Genomic DNA, 11,017 nt, shown 5'->3' with positions numbered 1-11,017 from the left:
AAGGTCTAGATACTGGGTGGGGCTCTGTTGAAAGATACCAGGGTTTGCTCAGTTGTAGGAGACTTGAGTGGTCTTGGCTGAAGTGGTTAGGTAAGAGCCTGATCTGACACTTTTCCTCAATAGAAAAGCTACCTTAATAGAATTTGTCAGGTTAAAAGTGAAGATATTTATTACATGAGAGCTTTGCTCCAAAGGAAAGGGACAACTTTTACGTTGTGCCATTTTTTAAGTCGACGCCCCCATATCAGTCACTTCCCGGCATATTCTCCTGCTGAATTTCCTTCTTCACGTGACCTTCTCTGAAATGACCTGTCTGAATTCCTTTCCTTGGAACCCCTCCTTTGGGTGCGACCTAGGGTGGAGGATGGAGCTGATTCTCCCCTTAGGCAGCAGGAACTCAGCTCCCAGGCTAAGGGTCACAGAGGCCTCAGACAGGGCTGCGCATTAGCCAGACCAAGGGACTCGCTCTCCTACCCCAGAAGCTGGTAAAAACTGATCCCAAATGGCTGAACTGTGACCTGCTGTCCCCTCCCCACCTACACACACACACATACCCACACTCCCTGGCAGCCTTTGAGATTTGCCACAAGGCTGGGATGGTGCCAATTTACAGAGGAGGAGAGCCCAGGGTTACCAGGGCCGGGCCGGGCCAGGTGCTGCTCTGGGGCGCGGTGCTGGGGCTTGGGAGGGCTGTGGGCCACTTGGAGGATGAGGGTGGTTGGAGCCTCCAGAGAAACCACCTGGGAGACTCCCAGGGCAAAGGAAGAGCTGGGGACAAGGGCGCCCAGGGAGGGAGCAGGTGGAGTGGGGAGCCCTGGGGAGCCAGCCGCGAGCCTGGGGCCGGGAAGGAGCCGCAGCTCCGGGAGCCTCGCCCGGCTGAGGGGTCCAGCGGGGCCAGGCCCGGTCCCCTTCTGCCCCGACAAGGTCGTGGCAATTCTCCGGGTCAGCACGTGGCCCGAGGGGGGACAGGAGGACAGCTTGCCCGAGCTGACGCAGCAGCTCCTAGTGGCGGGCGGCCCCGCCCCTCAACGCTCAGGCCCCGCCCCGCGCCGGCCCGGCCCCGCCCTCCGTCGCCGGCTGCAGGCCACGTGACCAGCCCCGGTGCAAACAAGCTGGTCAGCTGACGCGGCCCAACTGCGCCGTCATCCCGGCTATAAGCTCGCGACCTCCCGGGCTCTCCGCTTCGAACGGGCCGCCGCCGCCATGCAGACGCCCAGGCTGCTGCCGCTGCTGCTCGCCCTCGGCCTGCTGGCCGCGCCCGCCGCCGCGGTCATCAGGTGAGCCGCGCAGCTCGCGCTCCCCGCGGACGCCCGCGCACCCCTGTGCCCCCGCCGGGGTGCAGCTGGGCCGCCCCCGGGGCCTCCTGTGGGGCCTACCCGCGGGCGGGGCGGGGGAGCTCTGCAGCTGCGGGGCTCGCCCGGGGGTCCGCGCGTCCTCTCCTCCCTGCCATTATGGGGTGGGGACCGGAGGTAGCAGGAGGGCTGTGACTGGGAGTCGGCTCAGCGTCCCCAGGACAGGTAGGGTGGAAGCCTGGGCTCAGGGGCCCGCTCTCGGCTGGAAGACAGGAGACCCAGAGGCAGGCCCTGGAGGCCCCTGAGCTTGGGTAAGTCATTTTTGCGCCTGGGGTCTCCCTTCCCAGCTGTGAACTGGGCCTGGGCTCATCCCGGTCTGTTCGTCCAATGAGATCTTCCCACAGCCCCTGGGCCAGTTGGACGACCCTCTGGACACCAGGAGGCCCACAGGGTCGAGAGGGAGTCAGCCTAAGGATGGGTCTGGGGGAGTGGCCCAGCTGGCACCAGGCCCTGGGCGGCTTCCCCCACTGCTAGGCTGGGGCTGTGTCCCACCTGCTGCCTCAGGAAGGACCACGCCCTCCCCAGGCTTGGGGGCCCCCACTGGGTCCAGCGAGGCCGAGGACTGTCAGGCTGGTCCAGGGCTGTGCCATACTGTGTCAGCGAGACAGAGGGTCCCCCCACCCTCCGGGCCCCGCCAGGCAGGCTGCTTGCCCAGCAGGAGAGGGGTGCGAAGGGCCCACCCTCTTCTGCCCTGCCTCCACCCTTGCCCAGGCCTGGAGCCTTAGTGCTGGGCCTGGGCCGGCATTCTTCCAGCTCTGCTGTGGGCCTTTGCCTGTGGGCAGGGGGGTGGGGTCTTGGGGCTGCAGCAGGCTTGAGCCTTGCCAAAGGGCTGGCTTGTGTGGGCCCCTGCGTGGGCTGTGGCCTAGGGGCAAGTAGCCCTAGCTGGAGCAGTTGTGGGGAGCAGCTGCAGGCCTGAACCTGCCCTGGCCTCACCCCCAGGCCTTCCACTGGGGACGCGAGCCTGGAGCTCCTCAGGTTGGGGCAGCTGAACCCAAGCCCCCACATCTTCATGTCCAGTGGAACTGCTGGCATCTGTCTCCTTAGTCACTGGAGGGAGTGTCCCCCTCCCCCGCCCCCAGACAAGAAGCCCAGGCTCCCCCAGCCTGTCCCTGCTTAGGCAAGAGGTCAGGCCCACATCTTCCTGGAGCATGCCCTTGGCCTGCTGGGAGGAGCCACTGCGACCTTGAACTCGCAGATCCCCAGGCTGGGAAGTAGCTCTTCTTGCTCAGGTGGCCTCCTGTCCCACCTCCTAGGGCAAGTTCAGACCCCTGGGGAGCTGGGGGTGGAGAAGGACCCCTCCCTGCTGCTGGGCAGACCACCCAGGCTGGCATGTGTGCTGGGCGGTGGGGCTCCTGGGAAGGGTCCTCCAAGGAGGGGCACCAGGCCTTGCCTGGAGTGTGGCCAGCCTAGCAGCCCCCACCTCCAGGCCCCAAGTGTCAACCTTGACCTCCAGTGGTCTGTTTAATGGGGAGAGAGTGACGGGGTTCAGTGCGGCCTGGGGTGAGGACTGGAAGGAAAGGGGGGCTCCTGTGAGGGGCCTGGGGTTGGTCAGGGTGAGCTGGCTGCTTGGAGTGGGTGGCCTGGAAGTCCCCCTCTGGCGGCCAGAAGGTGGCCACCCCGCAAGTCGGACTGGTGAGCTGGGACCATCTCTGGGGGGTCTGGGTGGGGCGGACCAGGCAGATGGGGCCCCATGGAGGGCTTTGGGCAGACGCGATAGCTGACCGCTGACCCTGGACCCATTCAGTGTGGGGACAGGAGACCACAGCGGTGCGTGTTGGAGCCCCCAGGGTCTGCGGGGGGGCGGGGAGCAGGCATGCTGGACCTCCAGCTTGGTCGTGGGTGTGGGAGCCTCCCGGTGGGCTGTGCACCAGCCAGCCCTGATGAGCCTGACCCCTGTCTTGACAGGATCCCGCTGCACAAGTTCACATCCATCCGCCGGACCATGTCGGAGGCCATGGGCCCCGTGGAACACCTGATCGCCAAGGGCCCCATCTCGAAATATGCCACTGGGGAGCCTGCTGTGAGGCAGGGGCCAATTCCCGAGCTGCTCAAGAACTACATGGACGTGAGTGTGGGGGCCGGGGAGGCAGCCTGGGGCTGGGGGAGCCCGCTGACTGCTCACAGCACTGCGGGCAGGAGCTGGCTCTGAGGAAACGTTCCTGAGCCGGTGTGGGTTTGGTGAAATCCTGTGTTCTCAGCCTCCAGTGGTTTGCCAGCTTCATCGGTGTGGAGGGCGGGGCTTCCACCCAGCCCCCCTTGATCCCTTGTGATGGGCGTTTCCACCACGCCCTCCTGACTGAGGGCTGTGACTTCCCTGGCCCCAGCTCCCAGCCCCCCTGCCCATCCTGGCCCAGGGGGCTAGGAGGGTTGGCTGGAGCAGCTGAGCACCTCCCTGACGTCTGCTTCCCCTCCTGCCACCGAGCATCAGCTCAGAGCCGGACTGGCATCTTCATCCTGGTGGCCAGCCCCACGGGACTGCCCCAGCCCCTGCAGCACATGGGGGAGCCGGCCTGGCGCGGAGGAGCCCAGAATCAGGCCCGGGCCTGCCCGCGAGGCTGTGGGTGGGGGCCGGGGGTCCCTGAGCTCAGTTCACCTGGGCCCGCCTGCCTGGGAGGCACCCGCTGCCCTGGAGCCTCTGTGCTTGTCTCGCCTGTCTTTTTGGAAGGCCTGTGGCAACCACGGCCCAGTCCCTGCACCCTCCCTTCCTTTTTGGTCAGTGACCAGCCTGTGTGCCCACTGCTTGCAGAGGGGGAAACCAGCTCAGAGGTGGAACATTCTGGAACACACAGCATGCTGGGGCAGGTCGCCCTGGTCCCAGCTCTGGGGCCAGGTCCTCCGGGGCTGCCCAGGTGACATCCTCTCCACGCCCCGCCCCCCCCCCCCCCCCCCACTACCTGAGTTTTGGGAAGCCAGCCCCTCGCTGCCATCCGGCCTCTGGCCCACTCAGGTTTAGGGCAGGTAGCTGCGCCCTCTGTCCTGCCTGGCTGGAGCCCGGGCCAGGAAGCTGTGGCCTCTTGAAGGCATGTGATCAGACGGTGGCGGGGGGGTCTGCCTGGGGCCTGACGGACCAGTTCCTGATTCCTGCCCCCCAGTATGCACGCACACACAGCGTGTGCATGCATACCACGGGTATGGAGATTTGCTGAGTCATTCTCCAAACCCCCAGCACCCCCCCACCCCAAGTCTAGACACTTCTGCTGGGTCATGAGTTAGTGGCGGCCGCTGCTCCCTGGAGCCAAGCGGCCGGAGAGAGATGCCCAGAGGTGCTGGAGCCGGAGCCCTGTAGCGACCCGGGGCCCGGCCTCTGTCCGTGGGACGGCAGGGCCCAGCGGACCCCAGACTCACAGACGCCTGCGCCCCTGATCTCTGAGGGGCCGAGGATGGGGTCCTCCTGGAGGCGTGTGCCCCCTTCATGCTCACCAGAGCCCTCACCCCACATCTGGGCCTCCAGGCTGCCTCTGCTGCCCCGTGTGCAGAGGTGGAAACTGAGACCCAGGGCAGTGAAGGCCGCGTGCCCAGCACTGAGGGACTCAGCCTGCCTGTGCGTTGCCTCCCCAGGACCCCCTGGACCCCTCTGCCCGGAGTCCTCCAGGCTCGGCCCGGGGGGATCTCAGGGCCCAGAGTCAGGCCATCACTCGACCCTCATGCTGGGGAGGAGGCCTTCCCTCCCAGAGCCCTGGACCCGACCGAGGGCTTGGGCGGGGACGGCGGGGTGGGCGGCTGAGACAGCCCGCCTGGCCCCGGGCCCCTGTCCTGGCCTGGGCCTTCTCTCTCCCCGTTTCCCACCCGAGCAGACCCTCCCCGGCCTGGCCCTTCTCTCAGCCCCGCGGGGAGCCCCGTGCCCTGCCCTGACAGGCCCCACCCTCCAGGCCCAGTACTATGGGGAGATCGGCATCGGGACGCCCCCGCAGTGCTTCACGGTCGTCTTCGACACTGGCTCCGCCAACCTGTGGGTCCCATCCATCCACTGCAAGCTGCTGGACATCGCCTGCTGTGAGTCCGCCTGTCCCAGGGGCCTGCCGTGGACCCCGGAGGGAGGGACCCCGGGCAGGGGCGTGCCCCCCAACCCGCTGCTTGCTTTCCCGTCAGGTGCTGGAGGCCAGCCGTCTAGCCTCAGCCCACCCTCTCCCGTCTTAGGGCAGAGATGTCCGGGTGGACCTCTTGGGCCACCTGCTGCTCCCATCTCTCGGCCACACCCAACAGGCGGCCCCTCCGGATTCTCCACCCTCCTCCCTTCCTTGATTTAGGGACGGGGCCATGGGGGTCATGGGCTGGACCACCCGCCCGGGGGCTTGCTGGATGGGCTGCAGCGGGCAGCGGGGGCCCAGCAGAGCTGGTCCAGGGCTGGGAGGATTGAGGCTGCAGTTGGGGTCGGGCAGGCAGGCTGACGGTCCCGCTCGGCGCAGGGACCCACCGCAAATACAACAGCGATAAGTCCAGCACGTACGTGAAGAACGGCACGACCTTCGACATCCACTACGGCTCGGGCAGCCTCTCGGGGTACCTGAGCCAGGACACTGTGTCGGTGAGTGTCTTGGGGCTGCTCGCCAGGCCGGCGGATTCACCCCTGACCCCAGAGCCAGGCAGGGGTCTGCTGAACAGGGGAGCCAGGGTCTCAGCTGAGCAGAGGCCCGGAGGTGGAACAGCTGGGCGAGCTTCGTGGGGGGACGTGATGGGGGCACGTGGTCCCGTGTGCGGGCCAGGTGGTGCTGGAAAGGCTGGCAGGAGAGGCAGGCCAAGAGCCCCCGCCTGCAGAAGCGAGAGTGCCGGGCACGGGTCTGGGCCCAGGACCGGCGAGTGACGAGTGGCGAGGCTCCTAGCCACACAGCCAGGCAGAGGAGCCGGCGGACAGCGGGGGGCCACTGCAGCCAGAGCTGCCGACCAGGGGCAGCTGCCAAGGGTGTCGGGCAGCGTCTGGGGAGGGCTGCGGGGTGCCCGCAGGACGCGCCCGCCTCCCTGGGGAGCAGGGCGGCGCCCCCATGGGCTCTGCTCGGGCGGATCCCCTGGTGCCCGGCCACAGGAGGCATCTGGGTTGGGAGCTGCGGGGAGCGGAGCAGAGCAGAGCAGAAGTTAGTCCCCTCCCAGCCCCCAGCCCCATGAAGGCCGCGGGAGGCCTGTCCCCAGCCTTGGTGGCAGGAGGACCCTTCCTCCAGCCTGCCTGGCGAGGCCACCCTCCCCCTCCATGTCTGCCTGGCGGGAGTGGGGGCCTCTGCCAGGCTCTCTCTCAGCCTGAGACAGGATGTCGCGCACCCCTCCTCCGCCCCCCAGCGTCAGCCCCAAGCAGCCTTTCTTCCCACATCCTGCTCTGCGTGTGTCTGCAGCCTCCGCCCTGGCTTGGGGGAGGGGGTAGCATGGCCTTGAGTCCAAGGTTAGATCCAGGGTTCCCCGAGGGCGGGAGTGGGCGTGTGGGAGGGCCTGAGCTCAGGAGGAGCTCGAGGCTCCCTGCTCCCCCGCTTTGCAGCCGTCCTTGAAACTGGCCCAGCAGAGCATGGGCCCCGCACCCCCGCTATCCCCACCCGGGTCCAGTGCAGGGTCAGCAGCCCTTACTCTGGGGCCGAGTCCCGTGCGCCAGATGATGGGCACCGACTGAGCTGGCTTTCGTGGCCGTGGCTGCCCGCGCAGGGACGGGGGTGAGGGGCCGCCTGGGGCCCAGCGTCAGGCTTGGTGTCCACACGGTGCCTGACCCCTGCTGCCCGCCCCCCGTGGCCCGCAGGTCCCCTGTAACCCGTCCTCATCCAGCCCCGGTGGCGTCACGGTGCAGAGGCAGACCTTTGGGGAGGCCATCAAGCAGCCGGGCGTGGTCTTCATCGCGGCCAAGTTCGACGGCATCCTGGGCATGGCCTACCCCCGCATCTCCGTCAACAACGTGCTGCCTGTCTTCGACAACCTGATGCAGCAGAAGTTGGTGGACAAGAACGTCTTCTCCTTCTTCCTGAACAGGTGTGGGGGCGGGGCTCTGTCGTGCCACCCTTCCCTGTGGTCCCCTGCCAGGCGCTGAGCCGCAGCTCTCACTGCCCAAGGGGTTGGCGCCCTCTCACAGGCGGACAAACAGTCCATACCGAAGGCTGGGTCTCCCCGGGGTCCCCGAACCACGGTCCCCCAGCCGGGCGGCCCTGGATCTGGGATCTTGGTCATTGGGCCTGCCTCCTCCGACAGCCCAAGCTGGGCCAGGGGCCCTTCCGGTCAGTCTGCCTGATGTTCCTGGGCCCGGTGACAGGCAGGCTGTTCCCTTCCCCTGGGTCACTTTCAGCCCAGCAGGGATCAGGCCACGAGCCCTGATCTGTGCCAGGAGCTCTGGAGGCAAGGGAGCTGGGGTTTTCCCATGGGGGTGACCCCGGGAGAGCTCAGGGCAATGCTCCCACGTTGTAGAAGCAATGCTTGGTGCCGGTCACGCTGGGGAGGGGTCGTTGGAAAGGGGGTCTCAGTCCCCCAGCCCCTGGCCTCTTCCCACGACGGTGCTACAGGTCCTGGGAGGGAGCCCCCAAGGGGGGAGGTTTGCAGGTGTGGCAAGGCGGGGCATGGGCAGGGGGTGGGCCAGGCAGCCTGCTGCTCCTGGTCACTGGTCACCACGCCCCGCATGCCCCGTCTGGGTCCCACCCTGGGCACTTCTGGTGGAATTCCAGCTCAGAGCCTTTGGCCCGGCCTCTGTATGGATGCTGGCCTCTGTCCTTTGCTCAGTCAGTGGCAAAAACTGAGCAGCTGCTGGGGCCGAGCCGCCGGCTCGGTGCTGGGTGCACGTGAGCCCTTGGGTCCTGGAGAGGCAGGCGAGGTGCAGAGGACCCAGGAGCTTGGCCAGGTCTGAGGTCAGGACAGATGGCCCAGCTCTGTGACTCCCCGGGCGCGGGTTCGGGCAGGAAGTGGGGGCGGGCGGCTGGCTTGCAAGGGCAGGGCTGAGGAGGGTACGTGTGTCCTCCACACGTGGGTGGTGGAGGTGACGGGAGGTGGCAGCCACAGCGATGGGCGGAGGACAAGTTTGGCGAGCACTGGAGACAGCCGGGCAGATGATGCTGAAACCACGAGTGTGACTAAGAGGTGGGGAGGGTCGGAAGCTGAAATCTGAAGTGGGAGCCAGTCTTACGGTGGTCTAGATGGAGAGCGTTCTCCAGAGCGGCAGGTGCAGAGGGCCGGGGGCGGGTGCAGAGGCTCCGCCCTGCTCAGGGCAGCCAGCCCTCCTCCTGGGAGCCCCTGGTTTTCCTTCCAGGCCCGTGAGGTCCCCGACCCAGGGCTCCTAGCACTCGCGTCCTCCTCTGCCTGCTGGCCCAAACCTGGCTGTTCTCAGAGGGCAGACTGGATCCCTTGTGGCCCAGGCAGGCTCTCCTGTCAGGAAGGGGCTTGGCCTGCGATCCCCGGGGTGTGAGATTGGAGCACTCCCCCTCTCCCCCCGCCAGATCCTCCCACCCCTGCATGCCCAGGAAGGGCCCTGCTCTGGGTCGCCTTCTGAGGGCCCCGCACCAGCCCTGACCCCTGTGCCCATCCAGCCTGGCTACCCGCAGTCTGGATGCCTGGCGCAGAGGTGGGCAGGGCGTCTGACTGCCTCCTCCTCCCCTGCAGGGATCCGAAAGCCCAGCCTGGGGGCGAGCTGATGCTGGGCGGGACCGACTCCAAGTACTACAGAGGCAGCCTGACCTTCCACAACGTTACCCGCCAGGCCTACTGGCAGATCCGCATGGACCAGTGAGCGCGGGGCGGGGTCCTGCCTTCGGCCCCACAGGGTGGGACGCGGCCCGTGGGGGCCCTGCCCGTGGCCTTGCGCGCAGCAGGGCTTGTGGGGGCACCAGGGGGCCGGCCCAAGGGGACCTGGGCCCCGTGTCCTGCCAGCCCCAGGTGCTTCCTGCCACCTCCCAATGTCCAGCCAGTGGGCCCCCCGCACATAGCTCCCTCGGGTGACCTGTCCTTGGCTCCTCCAGCCACCTCCCTGCGCCCCCCCAACTCTGCTCACGACCCAGTCCTCCACGGGCAGGCAGGGGCTCCAGTGGCCCTGGGAGGGGACTCAGGCCCCCGCCCCTCCCCGCAGGCTGGATGTGGGCAGCAGTCTGACCGTGTGCAAGGGAGGCTGTGAGGCTATTGTGGACACAGGCACGTCCCTGATAGTGGGCCCCGTGGAGGAGGTGCGGGAGCTGCAGAAGGCCATCGGGGCCGTGCCGCTGATACAGGGCGAGGTGAGCGCTGGCAGGGCTGGGGAGGCGGGCAGCCCCTCCGATGGGCCCACCCCGTACACTGGCTCCTCTCTAACCCCCCCCGCAGTACATGATCCCCTGCGAGAAGGTGTCCAGCCTGCCTCAGGTCACTGTGAAACTGGGGGGTAAGGACTACGCGCTGTCCCCGGAGGACTACGTACTCAAGGTGAGCGGGGCCGCGGGGCGGGGTGCAGACGCCTGGGGCGCGGCGCGGGTGGCGGCCGGTGGTGACGGTGTTGCCCGTGCAGGTGTTGCAGGCCGGCACGGCCGTGTGCCTGAGCGGCTTCATGGGCATGGACGTGCCCCCGCCCGGCGGGCCGCTCTGGATCCTGGGCGACGTTTTCATCGGGCGCTACTACACTGTGTTCGACCGGGACCAGAACCGGGTGGGCTTGGCCGAGGCTGCCCGGCTCTAGCTGGCCCCACTCATCACTGCTGGAGTCCAGAGGAGGAGGCCGCCCCGCCACACACACCCACACACGCACACACTCACGCTCACACTCACGCTCACACTGCACTCACAGTCACACCACAGCCCGATTATCCCGAGGCCTGTCGAGCCGCAGTTCGGCTCTGTGGGTTCCCCTCCCTGGTGTCTGAAATGCTGCTTGCTGGTCTGTCTGTCTGTCTGTCTGATGGGGAGGCGGCCTGGAGCCGAGCCAGCGGGCAGCTCCGGTGCACAGAGTCCTCTCTCTGACTTGGAAGACGCAGCCTGTTGGGTGGCCGTATCCTGGAACCCCCGCCCCGGGTGATTGCCTCGGGCCCAGCTGCCCTCCCGGTCGCTCTGCCCCGCAGCTCCAGCCCCCGCCCACCTGTTCGTCCTGGACGCCGTGATGAAGGGCCCGCTAGGCCTGAGGACAAGCTGGCAAGGGTGGCAGGGGCCAGAAGCCAGTCTTGCGAGGCCTGCAGGGCCTTGCGGGGGCTCACCTCGTCGCGGAGGGCATCCAGGGCATTCTCTGGCCCGGGGTGGGGTGGGGTGGCTCCAGAGGGGAGGGGGCTGGGTCGGCCTTCTCCACGGCCACCCATTTCTTGAGTGGCTGGGAGCCAGAGTTGGCACGAAAATAAAGTTGTTCAGGCCTCTGCCTGTGTGTTGGCGTGTTTTGTGCCCGGTGGGGAGGGTGCGCTCCCCGTGGAGGCGGGGGAGGAGCTAGCACGCGCGGCCCTGCCCTCGCCTCAAAGGGAGGGCGGGCTCAGCCTGGGGCACCCGGGGCCCAGGCCAGGCCCGGACCCGGACACTTCTGCCTCCCGCCCAGCCTCGTGGCCAAGGTTCTGCCGCTGGGGGTGCCAGCTCAGGGGGGTGTCCGGCGCAGTGACCAGCGAGGTGGGCCTGGCTGGGGGCCTGTCTTGTGAGCGCCTACACTGAGGCACCATTTTTGGGCCCAGGTAAATGCCCACCACACTTCTTTAGAAAGTGTTTCCCGAGTCCCCTGCACACCTGACTGGGGGAGGGGGCGGGTGGCACCTGGGCAGCCTGCCTCCCTCCCGGGC

At 67.5% G+C, this 11,017-nt stretch overlaps 1 protein-coding gene across 1 annotated transcript; it reads left to right on the top strand.

Annotated features, from left to right (window-relative positions):
- The first annotated feature begins 1,115 nt into the window (after positions 1–1,115).
- On the top strand, positions 1,116–10,609 carry CTSD (cathepsin D). Its single transcript, XM_055580516.1, has 9 exons — positions 1,116–1,277; positions 3,258–3,417; positions 5,222–5,345; positions 5,759–5,877; positions 7,066–7,292; positions 8,904–9,026; positions 9,367–9,511; positions 9,597–9,695; positions 9,778–10,609. Exons 1-9 carry the CDS (start codon positions 1,204–1,206, stop codon positions 9,943–9,945), a joined length of 1,239 nt encoding a protein of 412 aa, XP_055436491.1. The 5' UTR covers positions 1,116–1,203; the 3' UTR covers positions 9,946–10,609.
- Positions 10,610–11,017: the final 408 nt, after the last annotated feature.

This window comes from Bubalus kerabau, chromosome 5 (assembly GCF_029407905.1).
Source record: "Bubalus kerabau isolate K-KA32 ecotype Philippines breed swamp buffalo chromosome 5, PCC_UOA_SB_1v2, whole genome shotgun sequence".
NCBI classification, from domain to species: domain Eukaryota; kingdom Metazoa; phylum Chordata; class Mammalia; order Artiodactyla; family Bovidae; genus Bubalus; species Bubalus kerabau.
This window is presented reverse-complemented; position numbering and strand designations above follow the sequence as displayed.